Below are 16463 nucleotides of genomic sequence, written 5' to 3'. Positions count from 1 at the left end.
CGTACACAACACACAGTACATTCGGGCTGCAAATAAGCGAACAACAACACAATATCGGTGATAACATTGAAAGCGATTTTCCCATTGCCGATCATGTTGAAGCCTCCGAATCAAATACATCAAGCAATATTCAATTCAAACTGAGTTGTAGTTTGCGCGACACTCATATACATGCTCCGCGCGCGCTTTCGCTCTATCATTCCGCATGGCAGCGATGAAGTCGCTTTCGCATTTGCCACAACAACAAGTCACATCTATATAAATATATTTATATATGCGCGTCTTCGACTATCGAATGTTTGACTACATAAGTATACAAAATATATATATATGGATGGATCGTGAAGATGATGAGAGTGAGCACATTATATATATATATCTATACGATACAAGGAAGGTAATGCGTACATAGCTTCTTCTTTCTCTCTTCTTCGGATGGTTTTGATGTGCGATGTCACTGGATACAGCATCATGGATAAAGAGAGCAGAAAGCACTTGGGTTAAGGAGTGCCACAGAGACGAGCGGTGTGTGTGCTTTTTGCTTACAAAATCCGTGACAAGAGCAAAAACATAATAGGCAAAAGTGTTTCGACGATAGACCGAATACATTTAAACAGCAACAAATTTTCATGCTACACAGCCTCTGTTCTATCCTACCTACAACGTACAGCAATCGACAAATAGTTAAGAATGAGCGTGAGATGAAGATGGCAAAGGATGAGAAAATAGAAGAGCGAAGAAGAAAAAAAAATGCTCACGTTTCCATGTCGTTCAAATTCCAATAAAAGACGAGCAACAGCAAATATGAACTTAACTTAATCGAGGTACTACATCAACGGCTTCATTCGAAGTAGATTTTTTTCTCTCTCACTTTGAATAGATTCACTTTACGGGATGCGACACATTCAGCTATCTTAGCTATGGCGAATGGATGAGAAATGAAGTGTTAAGATGAAAAATGTGCTTTCTTCTTGCAAACATCCGACATTCTTTACGCTGTGATGCATGGCAAAACAAGGATACGCAGAGACATTGAGAGAGGGAATCACTCAAAGCAGCTCTCTGATCTCACTTTTAAACTTTGACAACTATATACGCAATAAGTTATGTATAATGAAAATTAACAGAAAAATCGTTTGTTAATTTCCTCTTTGTCATATCCTGTTTTGCTGTTGAAGTTATTTAGTACGCACAACACCAAATTGTCCACATGAAAGATAAACAAATATTCGAGAAAGAAAAAATACGTTTAAATGCGACTGCAATTTGGCTTGTTAAATTTTGTAGTTTCAAATTGAAAGCAAATCAAAATGATTTTATAATTGAATGTTAGCGTTCAAGTAAATTGTTTTCAGCTCTTTTTAATTCGCGTTGTCATAGCTACCAACAAAGAGTTTGATGATCCATTTGTAGTTGTATGCGAATTTTTTTTTTGTTGATGCTTTTTTTTATTTAATGCACTACTCTCGTACATAACCAACGTTTTTATACATATATGTAACGTCGAAACATAAATGCAAGAGAGAATAAAAACGAAAGATAGTCAACGAGGGATGCGAAGTGAAGAGACAGAGAGACTATTTGTTGTGATACTGTTGAATATTGTGACTTACTATAAATGCTCTGGCAAAAAAACACTATAGATTATGTTTATTTTGTGGATTCTGTGCGCTTATAAAATTGCAATATTCTTTCACAGAGCCGTGGCAGAGATGTGTGTGTGTGCTTCACAGATCCATTGTCATAATTTTTCAATGAATGACAAAAATGTAATAGCAAGAAGCTGATATGTTGTGCTCATTGTGTTAAAGCATTGATATAAAAAAAGAGACCGAATTAAGAAACAAGAAAGGGCTAGAAAAAGGATCAAGTCTTAATATTGAATGTGTTAAGTTGTGGCTTTTGCTTGTAATTTAAAAAGGATATGACGACGACGCATCGACGACAAAGGAAACGAATGAGAATATTGCGCATGTTATTGTTTTCTTCTCATTCTTTTTCACTTCACTCGCACAATTACATCTTCTCTCGAAATGTGCCAATTTTTAATACGCAACATCATATGAACTGGCTTGCGGTTAGTTTGGAAACACAATAATGCCATCAAATGTGTAATAAATGTACGATATTATCTAGCACGTGTATGCTCTGGCCCATGAAAATCATGGCCCAAATGAAAAGCATCCTTAATGTATACGTATAGGGACTATTAATTTTTTCTCTCTTCATCTTCGATGGATACAAAAGAAAATATATGGTGTCTGTCAATGGTGGATCATTACATGGATTAATTTCGATTTTAAGATGCGAAAAAAGTGAATCAAAAAAAGCTCTCACAAAAACAAGACTTGATTCAAGTTAATTAATTTCAGTGCTTTTTTGTTGATTGGTGCAAATTACATTCCACGGCTTCATCAATTCCTGATGGATTTTAAGTGAATCAAGGCTAAAACTAAATTATAATTGCTTTATAATCAAATGGAATGCCGTAGAGTGACTGCAACTTTTTTTACGCATTAATTTCACATAAATTATATTTGTAGGACACGAACAAGCATGAAAAGATCCATTTAGGATGAATCACGATATTGAAAAAGTAAATAAGATTTGAATAAAATTGTCATGTCATTAACGTTCATTTGGAATAAAATGCCATTAATTACATTAATTATGTTCTATTCATGAATAATATGGGTTATGGTTGATAAGCCGTTTAAGCTGGATGTTTTTTTTTTAAATTTAATTCTGACTTCAAGTTGCTTGAAGAATCCGTCAAAAGTTATTGCGATTCAAAGTCCTGTTCACAGGATATGTTTGCAAAACAGATTATGAGATAACTCAATTTGGCTCGCATTTAAATTCTGGCGCTTGACTGCACACACTGAATGGCAAACAACATTTACATATCTCTCTTATCAGTAAGCAACATTACCGACGCTATTAACATCTAATTTTAATGTTTTAAAATATAAAAAAATTATAATCCACATAATTACGGCTTTATAAAATATGTTACAACCATTTACCTCTTTGGAACTAGTATTGCTTATGTCGGTGGTGTGTTTATTATCACTTCCAATGTGTGTGTATATGTAATGGATAAATAAATGCATGTAACTTTATGTCGTTTACAGCACATGTCGTGAAGTAATAGGCTGAATTAAATCAATAGATGTTAACGAATATTCAGCTCGTATCACTCGCATCAAATATCGATGTTAAAAGACAAAATGTTTAACTAGAACATTTCTATCGAATCATTTTATTTTCCTAATAGTTCGAACAACTGTAAAATGTTTGTCTAATATAGGTTTATGTGCCATGTGCATATTATGCGTATGTGTCTGTTTCAAGTACTTATCTATCATCTGGCAGCAAATAATAAACAATGTTTGTGTGCATATGTGTGATTTATGTCTGAAAATTTAGAGAAAACGTACGTATTTCGAATTATGAAAATTGGTTTGATTCAAGGAATTAATCTCTTATTCGTCATTTGATTATAGATCGGTAATTTTCTTCATTTCGCTAAAGCACGAAATAAAACATATTGTATATTGTTCATCCAATTGCTGTTGATCAAATTAAATTCAAAAAAAAATATTTAAAAATTCATCATACGAATTTTACAAAAATATCCATTTATTTTTTTGTTATACTACAGTACAGTATACACTAAACAGAGTGTAATCATCGTATTTTTTGTTCCATACTTAAGAAGTAATTGAAATACATCATATCGGTGATGATATGAATCAAGAAGTGTAAAAAATTACATGTTATACGCTTAATCCGTCTAATTACAGAGTCGTCAATAATATATGCTACTGTGAAGAAGAGTAGTCGCGTACCGATTTTCGTTGTGCATGATGGATGCGACGTGGAAAAAGGGTAGCAGTATTCAACGTCACGCATCTAATATATATGGGTATATATACCCATAGAGTATGTAACAGGAACATATTCATTGTTCCCGCTATATGTATGTTTTTCTCTTCGCTAAGGCTTTTGTCTTAATGATTTGAATGCCATTCATTTTAAATGGTATAAGCCATGAATGATGCTAAATAAGAAAATAAGAGAGATGCCGTGTGCAAAAGAAAATAAAACTCTTCGTTCTATAATGAAGCACACACATTTGGAGACAGTTGGTGATTATGTGAATTCCATTTGTGGTTGAGATGCATAATTGTTCATTGTTCCAAATAAATGTAGAATAAAACATATAACGCGCGCTCCATCAACAATAAACTCAACAAACAGGAAACCCAACGATGGTGTTGTGTAGAGCATCAAAAAAATGAATTTTCATTCGCTAGGATGCTTCATTTTTGGTACATTTTGGAAAATGACATCGGCCCTATGCATAACCAATGGAAACAGGTCAAATCTGTCCCATAAAGGTGCTACCGGATGGTTCACTCTATGATAATTTATATTATTCGGCAGATGAGTTCGACGATTCAACCAAGAACCAATTTATTTTCTTTTCGGCCTTGCAATATATTCAAAAAATATCGCGACATAAAAAGCAAACATATTATGTTGAGCAATGGAAAGAAATATTTTAAATTGGCCGATTTCGGTTTGACATAAGAAAAGATGACACCGAATCAAATGTGTCGACCAAACAATTCGATTGTGCTGGAACCTGGAACTGAAAAATATTGTCCAAAAGAGGATATCGAAGGGAAGAATTGAAATCGGTTGACGTATACTCGTTGGCACTGATAACATTTGAATTGTTAACCGTTAAATGAACAATTTGCCGAATGCAGAAATATTCATGAAATTCGCAGAGCTATCACAGACGGTGAAATTCTGAAAACTCTTGCGAAAGTATATAACATATGAATGTTCGAGAATGAATGTGAGTCACACTGTATTTAATTATTTCACAAAAATTGATTTATTTTTAATCGCTAATGTCTTGATATTTCGTAGAATTTAAATAAATCCAAAACTCAGGTCTCATCAAAATAATGAATCAAACTGAACTGCTAAAAAGTAACTATGAACTGATTTCGATTCGAAGCTGATGAGCAAATATTGATAATGCCTAGGGTTAATCACAAAGAAAAGAATGGAAATAATGGAAATTAATCAATAAGATAATAATGATAATGCTCATGGTATATTTTGGTTGCGAGTAAAAACAAGAGATAGAGCTAAAATGACATTTCGAACAAGAAATTACACATCCCTTCGGAAATGAAGTATGTCTCACTGAACAATCAGCCGCTCTTACGAGTTTAAGACCGTAGTGAAGACAAGCTGACTAAAGTCGTACAGAAACAATTACACAAAGTCAATCCAAATAACTTGAAGACTCTCGTAATTCAACTGTAATTAATAAAATGAAACATACACGTACACAGCAAAGAATATATAGATGATAACAAACCAATCTTGTTATTTGTTAATGGCACTCGCTTTGCTAATTTTTTTAAAAATAAAAACGCCAAAATTGTTCGCTTTTTTATGCATTATTTAGTTGCTATTTCTATTAACATAGTATTTTTTTTTATTTATTGAGTAAAAAAAAATTTCCACTTATAATGTATGTATAATTCACAGGAATTTTTTATGCAATCGACGATTTAATTCTTATGATATTATCCGTTTATTAAAAATAATATTCATGGTGATTGAGCTGGATGAATAGAGTTTTATTTTGGAACTCTAGGCTGTTTTGCTCAGTGGACGCCGAAACAGGAGAATATGTGGTTCTGGTGTGTGAATCATGTAGTGGACCCAACCGCGCGATTGTTGTACACCAATTGATCGCCATTCTGTCTCTGTCATCAGATGTGATTTTGGTACCAAACGAACCAGTTCCTTCGGCAGCACGACGTGTCTAAAATGCAAAACAAAAACAGAAAAAAAAATCATTAATAAAAAATCTAGAAAATTCGAATTAAATTATTGCACAAAAGGAGCCAATTTAAAAAAAAAGTGGGGTTATGTCAAACAATTACATTGCTTATAATTGAAAACACAAACAAATATTCATAGTACACGGAAAAAACGTAAAAATATTCAAATTAGATAACGTAGCAACATTGACAGAGATAGTGAGTGATCTCGCGCAAAAAATCCGTTAAAATTCAAATGTCTACTTTGAATTGTTCGCGAACATCGACGAATACGTGAAATGGCCTTGAGCAATAAACAATTGTAATGTTATTTAGCCGAAAAAACGATGTAGAAACTGCCGATACACAAAAAAAGTGTGGAAAGTGAGACATACAAAAATGCCCATATGAAGTGTGCGAAACCTGTTTATGTCAAGACCCTTTTTCTATATATGAATTCTACCTCTTTTGCGTTGATTTTCATATGTCACACACACACTTAATTACAATTGCAAATAATTCCGAATCTTAAAACCGAAAAGAAATTGTGCACAAAAATGCGCAAACAAATTGATTTGTTTGAAAACACACAACAAAATAAAAACTATTCGCACTTACCGGTATTCGTATTCGTCATCGAAGTATTTGTCTGAGTAGTAAATTTCTTTGCTCATTGTGTTCTTCGATTGGCGTTATGCGGCAAAACTGTGACTCTATCTCTCTTCTGTGTATCGGTATGCACGGATTTTGCGTATGTTTTGCGATGCGCCAAATATTCACCGATTTTTTATTTTGTTTATCTCACAAAATTTGAACAATTTTTTTCTTATACAAAAATATTAATTTACGATACAAATGTTTTCAATGATACACATAATTTTTATACGTTCTTTTTATAAAATTCGGTCGCTTACAATGTGAATTAAACTAAAATCAATTTTGACTTTTTTTGTACGTTTGATCGTCTGCACGCAGATGTTAATACAAAAGCCTGATGTTTGAAAGTAAACCGATTCAACCGAAGATTTGAATTGCCGAGACTAGTTAAGGAGACGCGACTATCGCTGTCTTTGTTTCACACACCATACGCATACGTGCAATGCAACTGCTCTTACAGAAACAGCTGTAATTGGCTGGAATACATTGTGACAAATGTATGTGTTGTAACTATCGAACGTTCAACTGAACCGCATGCTCTCTGTGTATTGCCCGATTTGAAACGGTTTTTTTTCCACATGTGATTTACAATCTATTTTTCTTTACCGATTTTAACAAACATTTCAATTGAATCCACTTCGATTTTTTTAATTTATACACTTTTTCATTGGAATTAAATTAAAATGTATGTCAATTTTGTACAATTATTTCATTTGAATTTGAAAAAATTAACGAACGTTCACCACACATACACCACTCAAAAGTCACCTTAATGTAAGTGACAGCTAGAAGATTTGACGTTTACGTCGCACAATCAACAGTATCAAAACGTTTATCCCATACATTTTCTATTCGGCGAAAGCAAAGACGTGAATACATTGTTTTGATTCATAAAAGTTAAGAATATCCACACTAAAAATGGGAAAGAAGAGTAAAAAGTAAGTGAAATGAATTGATTTTCCGTGGCAAACTTTGAAAAAGTTAATTTTCCAAAAAATTTGTTCCATTGTAGGTCGCACAAAAAGTCAAGTCAAAGGTCTTCGTCAATTGCATCACCGTCGGATGAAAGAGACCGTAGAATGGATGAATCAAAGAAGTCATCAAAATCACAATCAGTTGAAAGAAGTCAGCATCGTTCACGAGACAAATCAAGAAATCGTTCAAGAGACCGATCAAAAGATCGCTCAAGAGATCGTTCAAGAGACCGTCATACAAATGATAGAAAGCGTTCACGAAACCGTTCAAAAGATCATTCCAAAAAACGACATAAACGCGATAAAAAATCATCACATGAACGCGATAAGAAAAAATCAAGACGATCACAATCATCTGAGAGTAATAGTTCGTCATCGAGTTCAAGTTCGTTGAAATTATTGCAAAAATTGGAAACAAAACGGATACAAGAAGCATTGGAACGAAAAAAGCAAAAAGAATTGATGAAACAAATGGAAACGCCCGAAGAGAAACGGGCACGTCGCTTACGTGAAAAACAGGCAAAGGAATTAAAACGTCGAGAACGAATGGGTTGGGATACCGAATATCAACATTATACAAACGATGATAATCCATTTGGCGATGCAAATTTGACATCGACATTTGTGTGGAAGAAAAAATTGGAGCAAAAAGGTTTGACAAATTTACGTGACGAAGAAATCGAGATAATTAATCGTCAAAAGCAAATGGAGAACAAGGCCGAATTGGAAAAAGTGAAAAAACGACGACAAGAACGTGAATTAGAGCAGCAACAACGCGAAGAGGAAATGGCACTATTGCAACGATCACGTGAAGCGGCCCAATTCGAAGAGTGGGAAAAACAAGAGGACCAATTTCATTTGGAACAGGCACGATTACGTAGTAAAATTCGAATTCAAGACGGTCGCGCAAAACCAATCGATTTACTTGCACAATATGTGTCCACGCATAATTTGGAGGAAACAATTGAAATGCAAATGCACGAACCGTATACTTATTTGAATGGTTTGAGCATTGAAGACCTGGAGGATTTGCTTGAGGACATTCGTGTTTACATGGAAATGGATAAAAGTAATGAGAATCGAGACTATTGGGAAGATTTGACCATCATTGCAAGCGACGAACTGCAAAAGCTACGAAAAACTGAATTTGGCGATTATCATGCGGCTGTTCTCAATCGTGAGGGTATCAATCAAAGTGTTGCACGCGACGTGACATCGATTGTTCAAGGTAAAACTGCACTACAATTGGACGAACTTAAATTGAAAATTGAGGCGAAAATTAGCAGTAAAAGTGATGGCGTTGACATTGGGTATTGGGAATCGTTGTTGTCACAGTTAAAAGCACACATGGCACGGGCACGATTGCGTGATCAACATCAAGAGAATCTAAGAAACAAATTGGAAATGTTAAAACGTGAACAAGTTGATACGGACGAACAAATGCATAACAGTCAAGAGAATGATGAACCATCAACGTCGGGCATTAAACGTGAATCAAATGATGATGATGAAAATAGCCAAGATATGGAAGACGATGAAGAAGCCATGGATTTATTAGAGAACTGTTTTGCATTGTACACACAGGGCAATTACTCACCCGAATATATGCGCGAAGAAGATATTGACCAACATATTCGTGTCATTGACGACGATCAACTTGAGACGAATATTGAGAAGGTACGAAATCGGGTGCTAAATCGTGCCGATGATGATGAAGATGATTTTGCTACGAAGGAAGAAATTCGATTGGCCCGACAGTGTCGAGACTCATTAGGTATAAATAATGAAGAAGTCGAATTTTCAGTCGAAACAAAACTCGATTCGGAAGTTTATTTATGGAGTGATAAATATCGGCCACGTAAGCCACGATACTTTAATCGTGTACACACCGGATTTGAATGGAACAAATATAATCAAACACATTATGACATGGACAATCCACCACCGAAAATCGTTCAAGGATACAAATTCAATATTTTCTATCCGGATTTGATTGACAAAAATTCAACACCACAATATTTCCTGGTAAGTAACATATTATTCGGTCGAGAAAGAAAAAAAACTATTAAAATTACGAATTTTTTATGCATTTGCTTTTTACAGACACCATGTCCAGATAACAAAGACTTTGCTGTATTGCGCTTCCATTCTGGTCCACCGTACGAGGATTTGGCGTTTAAAATTGTAAATCGTGAATGGGAATTCAGTTACAAGCGTGGTTTTCGCTGTCAATTCCACAACAACATATTTCAGTTATGGTTCCATTTCAAGCGCTATCGATATCGCCGATAAACATTTCACAATCACTCAAAATATACACGCAAATCAATGTGTTTATTTTTATCTGTTGTCCAAACTTATTAGTTAAATGTGTCAAAGAATAAATGTTAACAAACACAAATTCTAAAAATACCAATAAAGAAAACACTTATTTCAACACCTAATCACCCAAAATTTATATAAAAAAGACCGATAGTGACACCGTATCGATTGGGAAAAAAATTCATTGAACGCTTGGAGTAAAAATCATATTTAAATTGTAAACATTTTGATTTGGCTGCTATACGTATGGTTGTGTTCAATGGAGCGTTATTAATTCAAAGATTCGTTTGGTCTATACTATGCATGCCAGAAGCTACACACCGATAATCAATTCAAATATGTGGGGAAAAATTGCTTTTAGATTAATCAGTGAATTGCAAAATACCAGAAATTATTGAAAAAGTAAAAATATAAATATGTTGATAAGAATGGCCAATAAATCCATATATACACAAATACACATGCCAATCATTATCTATATTTAGATTGTTTTCATCAAATGAATACAAAATGCACGCTTCAGAAGCCAATAATCACGTGTCGAAAATAGATGATGGGACCTATTATATTCGAAATAACAATGATTTTGATAAGCACGCTACACGATCTCGTTGAATGATGCGTCTAAAGGCCAATAATGCATTAAGTACATTCTGAGTTTTATTCTTTTTTTGTGTCTGTGTGGTCATTTCCGAAAATTTATTCCAAATCAATGGTAATGCAAAAATTCGGATGTTCAGTTTAAAAATATAATTTGACGCACCAACACTGTAATGTCATAAGGTGTTTGAACTAGGTGAATTCACAAAAAGTATAACATAGTTCACCATCGAACCGAACGCATTTGCACAAATTGCTTTGTGATACACAGATAACGGTTCGCAAAACACCCGACTCAATCGATGCTATTTGGTGGTGTGTATGACGTGCAGAGAGAAAAAAGTTGCATCGTCAGTCGGTGTTTAGTCGTTGTCGCATACATTTCATTTTCTAAATTCTTTCTCGCCATTTTTTATGTCAATTCTTTTCCTTTTTTGATAATCGTTCTTTTTTATTAAATATCCCGTTAATTTTGTGATTTGTGTTTAAATTTGATCTGCTTAGTTTTCGTCTGATCGGACATTGCACTTACTTTAAACTTTTTTTTAGTTTTTCTTGTGGTAGTTTGACTGAAATGCTGAGAAGAATGGGAAACATTCCGGTGAAATCAGACGACAACGAAAACGTTATTCAAAATGAAAAATTGAAACAAATCAGCGTTCGGGGCATTGCTCAAGTTGAGGATGTCAACGAAATAAAGGCTGGATTCAATCGTCATTTGCATTATACATTAATTAAAGATCGAAATATAGCGACCGCTCATGACTTTTATATGGCATTGGCAAATTGTGTTAAAGATCACATTGTGTCGCGTTGGATTCGCACACAGCAAATCAGCTATCAACGTGAACCAAAGGTGAGCAAACTAACGGCATCACAAACAAAAACTACACAACGATTTTTTTTTCACCTTTTCTGTTCATTTCGTATCTAGCGCGTTTACTATTTGTCGATGGAATATAATATGGGTCGATTTTTACAAAATAATATGATTAACATTGGCATTGAAGATGCGTGCGATGAGGCTATGTATCAATTGGGATTGGATATGGAAGAATTGGAGTCGATGGAAGGTGAGTTGCATCTGAGTAACGGTAGCATGGGTCGATTGTCCGCATGTTTCTTGGACTCAATGGCATCACTTGGCATTCCGGCGTACGGATATGGTATTCGGTATAATGCTGGCGCATTTACACAGCGAATTATTGATGGCGAACAACACGAAGACGTTGACGATTGGCTTCGTTTGGGCAATCCATGGGAACGAGCACGACCGGAATACGTGTTTCCCGTTCATTTTTATGGTAAGGTTGCAAACTCGGCCATCGGCCGTGAGTGGGTCGATACACAAGTGGTTTATGCAGTTCCGCATGATTATCCCATTCCTGGGTACAAAAATAATGTGGTGAATACATTGCGATTATGGAGTGCCAAAAGCACAGAGGGATTCAAATTGAAGCTGTGTAAGTTTGATGACATTTTGTGTACGACGAAAAACATGATCCAACTAAAATTGTGTCAATGTTCATTCTTTTCCAGTTAACAATGGCGATTATATTCAAGCGATATTCGATCGATGCCTCGCAGAGAATATAACGCGTGTCATGTATCCAACAGCTGCAAATACATATGAAAATCAAGAAATCCGACTGAAACAAGAGTATTTTCTATGTTCAGCATCGTTGCAAGATATAATAACACGGTACAAAAGTTCAAAGGTATCACAAACAGACACAGGTCGTACCGATTTCACAAATTTTGCCGAAAAGAATATAATCCAAATGAACAATACGTATTCCGCTTGGATAATTCCGGAGCTAATGCGTATATTGATTGATGTTGAACATTATAGCTGGGGTGCAGCATGGAAGATTGTTAACAATTCGTGTGCATTTACAAATCATAACATCCTATCGGTGTCGCTTGAAAAATGGCCCGTTGAATTAATTCAAAAAGTTTTACCCCGCCATATGGTAGGTTTTTAAAAATGTTGTTTCGCCGTGTACAAATCTTAATTATTGATTTATCCTTTAGGAAATTCTATATCAAATCAACTTTTTCCACTTGGAAAATTTGAAAGAGACATTTTGTGTAAATTTGGATACAGTATACGGTCTGTCATGTATATCTAACGAATGTTTTGACATGGCAATGCTTGGTGTATTGGGCTCGTGTGCAGTGAATGGTGTTTCGAAATTTCATTCAAACTACTTGAAAAATTTCACATTTTCCAAATTATACGAGCTCGAACCGGAAAAATTTCTTAACATCACAAACGGCGTAACACCGCGGCGATGGTTGTTTTTGTGCAATCCGACGTTATCGAATGTCATCTCTGAGAAGCTTGGCGATAAGTGGCCAGTTCAACTTGAAAAATTGGAATCACTGCGAAAGTTATGCCGTGACAATAATTTTATGCGTGCCATTTCAAAGGCCAAAGAGGATAATAAACAGAAATTGGTGGAAACCATTCACAAGAAGTATGGCATTGAAATCGATCCATTCTCATTGTTTGATGTGCAAGTACACAAAATTCATGAATACAAACGTCAATGGTTGAACATTTTGCACATTGTTACGTTGTACAATCGACTCAAGTACAATAAAAACTATTCGCCAAAACAATGTCGAACTGTATTTATTGGTGGCAAAGCCGAACCAGGCGACAAAATTGGCAAATCCATTATCAAACTTATTACATCGATTGCACAAATTATCAACGACGATCCGGTAAGTGTCATAGAAATGGACGCAATGTGTGAATTTTTAATTGAAAATTCGATTTTCAACAGGTCATTGATGGCAAAATAAAGGTCATTGTTCTGGAAAATTACGGAGTCACTGTGGCTGAAGAGATTATTCCGTGCGCTGATGTGTCACAACATTTAACACTACCTGGTTCCGAAGCATCGGGAACAAGTCACATGAAATTTATGCTGAACGGCAGCATAATAGTCGCCACTTTGGATGGTGCTATTTTGGAAATTGTCAACGAAGTTGGCCACGTGAATATGTTCATTTTTGGCATGAACTTTGATGAAAAAAAAGAACTTCAAGCCAAAGGTTACGATCCGATGGAAGTGTACAAACAAAATGCTGATCTAAAACAGTGTCTCGATCAAATTCGCAGTGGTTTCTTTAGTCCACGCAATTTGGATGAATTCAGCGATTTAGTTGATCGTCTACTTACAAAAGATGAATATTTTGTTTTGGCCGACTACGAAGACTACATTCATACACAAGATTTGGTTTCGACTACATTCGAGGTAAATATTATTATTGAATCAATTTGGTGACTTTTTTTTTAATTGACATTCACGTGTACTCGGTACAGGATAAGAAGAAATGGAATGAAATGGTCATCCGAAACATTGCGGTAAGCGGCCGATTCTCTATCGATCGAACCGTTCGTGAATACGCAAAGTTAATATGGAATGTGGAGCCAATGACTGAAGCATTGCCGGCACCTGCTGATTGTGATAAAATACTGAATTAAATTCATCCAATGTGAAAAAACGAAGAAAAAAAATGCTCATAAATTATTTCTTGTAATCGATTCTTTTTTTATTATAATTATTAAACGTTAGAAATTTCCAGAGGATATTAATCTTAAATAAATGTGTTACTTTTTCAAAGCAAACAAAAAAGCAACTTGATCGATTTTAGTGTGTCATTTCTTCATCGAGTGTTTTGGCCATCCATTCTGGTTCGGCGGCGCTTATTTTCTCGATTACACCATTTACTTGATAGCAAATCGACTGAATTTGTTTATCCCATAACGGTAGAATTTCACGTGCTGTGGAAAAAGGTGATTTCTTATAAATTTCAGATAAAACAAATATGAAAAAAACGTAATGAGTCTTACTTTCAAAGTGTACAATTCCATCGATTTGGTCAATGTATCCGCTCATTCGTTCTTCGGTCAACATTTGTGATGCAATTCGTTCGGCCTTTTTCGGATCGATTTCCAGCAATGCGCCCAATTCTTCAAATGTAATATTATTGTACAATTTACTGGCCGATAATAGATTATGTTCGAAAACAGCACGATCTAAAATCGATGAGCCATCCAATGTGCTTGCTTTTTGATGCACTTGCAATAGGGCCTCGAAATCCTGTAGTTCCGATCGTCGAATGATACGATCCAAGTACATTTTCTCGAGAATTCCGTAGGCGGGCAAATGTTGACAACGTTCATCTTTGAATAGCGTTGCCAGCATACGGGAACGTTGTTGGCCAGCCGATGCCAGAATTGTACAAATCAGTGCATTTTTCAAAGCGGTCATACGTTCACCTTCATCGATAATGGTGCGATAGGAGAGTTCATTGTATCGTTGTGCCGCCTCAATGAATTTACGACGATAGTCCAAAACACGGGCATAACACACCTTATACAAAATATGAAGCTCCGTCTTTTTGGTTTCACCTTGCAACAATGATGCACGATTTATGTACGCCTCCGCTTGAATTGGATCATCATCTTCCAAATACAATCGTGCAATTTTCAAGTATGTCTCCAACTTGTAATCAACTGTGTATTGTCTGAAAGAGAAAAAATGACCATTTGATTTTAGTCAATTGCGTTTAATTTCTTAATTCAATACAAAAATAGAAAGTAAACATGATAATGAGTGTCTCACTTTTGACCCGTTTCGAGTGGAATGCCGACCAAAACATTTGCCGCTTCTCGCCAATTTTCTTCGCGTTCGTAAATCTGTGACAAATGCTGACGAATATTTGCCACTTGCTCTTCGAATGAAATAACCCGTGGTTGCACCTTATCAAGTGTAAAATGTGAGATTGTCTTTGATACGTGATCCGGCAACGATACCAAATGGTTACCAACATCGGTGAGCAATTGACGTGAAATCACCAAACTGACATGCTCATTGACAACTGCACAAAAAAGAAATATTCCGCATTAAAAAAAACATCAGCGGAAAGTATTTTGTTTTGTAAAAATTGGCAATACTTACTTGCTTCAATAAACAATTTGAGCGTATCAATTAATTCAGCTTCGTTGTTTGACAAAATACTTTCCAGTAACACGCGATATCTGAAACGGAAAAATATGGCATTTGTGAAAAAAAAACATGAAATTCATATTGTAAAAGCGACCGAAATGCAGTTGATAAAAACTTACTTGTCAGCATGTTCTCGATGTGTTCCACTGAAATTAGTCAGCGATGCGAGCTGTGTGCGCAACGTGCTGGCGTTAATAACCATTTTTAACTGGTCAAAAATCGACGACTATTTTCGAAAAATATTGATTTGAATGGTGTGCAGATCTAAGTCGATCGGGCCCGGTTACTATTTTCCAAATAACAATAAACCGTGTTGACAGTAATAGAAAGCTGACGATTGACACTTCGTTGTGGTGTTGCCAGATGATATGCAGACCACTTTCGCTTTTTATTTGAAACGCAAGCAAATACCATTCATTATCCAGATCAGAATTGAATCATATATATATATTTATTCGGTCCTGTGGTGAAAACATTTGTGTCGTATATTGTTTGGCGGTTTACACATTCTAACGAGTGAGTGCATGCGTTTTCTGTGTGACAGTATTTGACTTTCCGAGAGAATTGCCATTTCGATGCGAATGTATTTGTTACATCAACTAAATCGCATTACATGTGAGTTAGCGAATTAATACACACCAAAATAACCTCATCCCATCTTTTTCTTTTAACATCTACATTTCACCCCGATAATAATTCATTCCACTTGAAATAAATACGAGATTGATAATTCTGCTAACCATGAGCGGATATACAGAAGATTATTTAAAGAATAAATTAACCGAAAAACTGAATGCCGTATTCGTGGTAAGTTGAAAACGAAACAAAAGTGGAACAAATCCATTTCCATACAAAAAATACTTTTTTTTATCAAGATGTCATCGAAAAAAGACAGTCTATAGTGGCGATGCAATCGCATTGACATATGAACACGTATTAAGAATTTATTTGGTGCCGGTGTCTATTTTAAATTACAAACTTATTTTCAATTGGATGAACAATAAGTTCTGTTGTTCAATGGAATTGTGTGT

General features: G+C 35.2%; 4 protein-coding genes across 5 annotated transcripts; 2 read left to right on the top strand and 2 right to left on the bottom strand.

The window, feature by feature from the left end:
• Nucleotides 1-5489: 5489 nt before the first annotated feature.
• LOC116341760 (cyclin-dependent kinases regulatory subunit) lies at nucleotides 5490-6858 on the bottom strand. Its single transcript, XM_031769019.1, has 2 exons — nucleotides 6474-6858; nucleotides 5490-5857 (listed from the first exon to the last, which is right to left on the bottom strand). Exons 1-2 carry the CDS (start codon nucleotides 6527-6529, stop codon nucleotides 5683-5685), a joined length of 231 nt encoding a protein of 76 aa, XP_031624879.1. The 5' UTR covers nucleotides 6530-6858; the 3' UTR covers nucleotides 5490-5682.
• A 453-nt stretch (nucleotides 6859-7311) lies between these two features.
• On the top strand, nucleotides 7312-10236 carry LOC116341756 (cactin). The gene is made up of 3 exons (XM_031769013.1): nucleotides 7312-7450; nucleotides 7525-9511; nucleotides 9590-10236. Exons 1-3 carry the CDS (start codon nucleotides 7431-7433, stop codon nucleotides 9776-9778), a joined length of 2196 nt encoding a protein of 731 aa, XP_031624873.1. The 5' UTR covers nucleotides 7312-7430; the 3' UTR covers nucleotides 9779-10236.
• A 539-nt stretch (nucleotides 10237-10775) lies between these two features.
• Nucleotides 10776-14015, top strand: LOC116341755 (glycogen phosphorylase-like). Of its 2 annotated transcripts, XM_031769012.1 has the most exons (7): nucleotides 10776-10824; nucleotides 10958-11264; nucleotides 11343-11871; nucleotides 11948-12381; nucleotides 12443-13138; nucleotides 13201-13674; nucleotides 13743-14015. In XM_031769012.1, exons 2-7 carry the CDS (start codon nucleotides 10983-10985, stop codon nucleotides 13902-13904), a joined length of 2577 nt encoding a protein of 858 aa, XP_031624872.1. In that variant the 5' UTR covers nucleotides 10776-10824; nucleotides 10958-10982; the 3' UTR covers nucleotides 13905-14015. The 2 variants fall into 2 exon arrangements, with proteins under 2 accessions (XP_031624872.1, XP_031624871.1); XM_031769011.1 differs by lacking the exon at nucleotides 10776-10824 and having other exon boundaries at nucleotides 10840-11264.
• LOC116341758 (COP9 signalosome complex subunit 4) lies at nucleotides 13948-15839 on the bottom strand. The gene is made up of 5 exons (XM_031769017.1): nucleotides 15552-15839; nucleotides 15385-15464; nucleotides 15049-15304; nucleotides 14274-14950; nucleotides 13948-14204 (listed from the first exon to the last, which is right to left on the bottom strand). Exons 1-5 carry the CDS (start codon nucleotides 15632-15634, stop codon nucleotides 14071-14073), a joined length of 1230 nt encoding a protein of 409 aa, XP_031624877.1. The 5' UTR covers nucleotides 15635-15839; the 3' UTR covers nucleotides 13948-14070.
• Nucleotides 15840-16463: the final 624 nt, after the last annotated feature.

Source organism: Contarinia nasturtii, unplaced genomic scaffold, assembly GCF_009176525.2.
Source record: "Contarinia nasturtii isolate CC-2019 unplaced genomic scaffold, AAFC_CNas_1.1 Cnas_scaffold_745, whole genome shotgun sequence".
Taxonomy (NCBI): domain Eukaryota; kingdom Metazoa; phylum Arthropoda; class Insecta; order Diptera; family Cecidomyiidae; genus Contarinia; species Contarinia nasturtii.
This window is presented reverse-complemented; position numbering and strand designations above follow the sequence as displayed.

What these genes read in the sequence shown, in the direction of transcription:
- LOC116341760 (XM_031769019.1), bottom strand. Translation starts at nt 6,529, where the DNA reads ATGAGCAAAGAAATTTACTACTCAGACAAATACTTCGATGACGAATAC. An exon ending in GATGACGAATACGAATACCG is followed by an intron (nt 5,858 to 6,473) that starts GTAAGTGCGAAT and finishes TTTGCATTTTAG; the next exon opens with ACACGTCGTGCTGCCGAAGG.
- LOC116341756 (XM_031769013.1), top strand. Translation starts at nt 7,431, where the DNA reads ATGGGAAAGAAGAGTAAAAA. An exon ending in ATGGGAAAGAAGAGTAAAAA is followed by an intron (nt 7,451 to 7,524) that starts GTAAGTGAAATG and finishes GTTCCATTGTAG; the next exon opens with GTCGCACAAAAAGTCAAGTC. An exon ending in CAACACCACAATATTTCCTG is followed by an intron (nt 9,512 to 9,589) that starts GTAAGTAACATA and finishes TGCTTTTTACAG; the next exon opens with ACACCATGTCCAGATAACAA.
- LOC116341755 (XM_031769012.1), top strand. Translation starts at nt 10,983, where the DNA reads ATGCTGAGAAGAATGGGAAACATTCCGGTGAAATCAGACGACAACGAA. An exon ending in AAATTATCAACGACGATCCG is followed by an intron (nt 13,139 to 13,200) that starts GTAAGTGTCATA and finishes GATTTTCAACAG; the next exon opens with GTCATTGATGGCAAAATAAA. An exon ending in TGGTTTCGACTACATTCGAG is followed by an intron (nt 13,675 to 13,742) that starts GTAAATATTATT and finishes TACTCGGTACAG; the next exon opens with GATAAGAAGAAATGGAATGA.
- LOC116341758 (XM_031769017.1), bottom strand. Translation starts at nt 15,634, where the DNA reads ATGGTTATTAACGCCAGCACGTTGCGCACACAGCTCGCATCGCTGACT. An exon ending in CAAATTGTTTATTGAAGCAA is followed by an intron (nt 15,305 to 15,384) that starts GTAAGTATTGCC and finishes TTTTTTGTGCAG; the next exon opens with TTGTCAATGAGCATGTCAGT. An exon ending in CCACTCGAAACGGGTCAAAA is followed by an intron (nt 14,951 to 15,048) that starts GTGAGACACTCA and finishes TTTCTCTTTCAG; the next exon opens with ACAATACACAGTTGATTACA.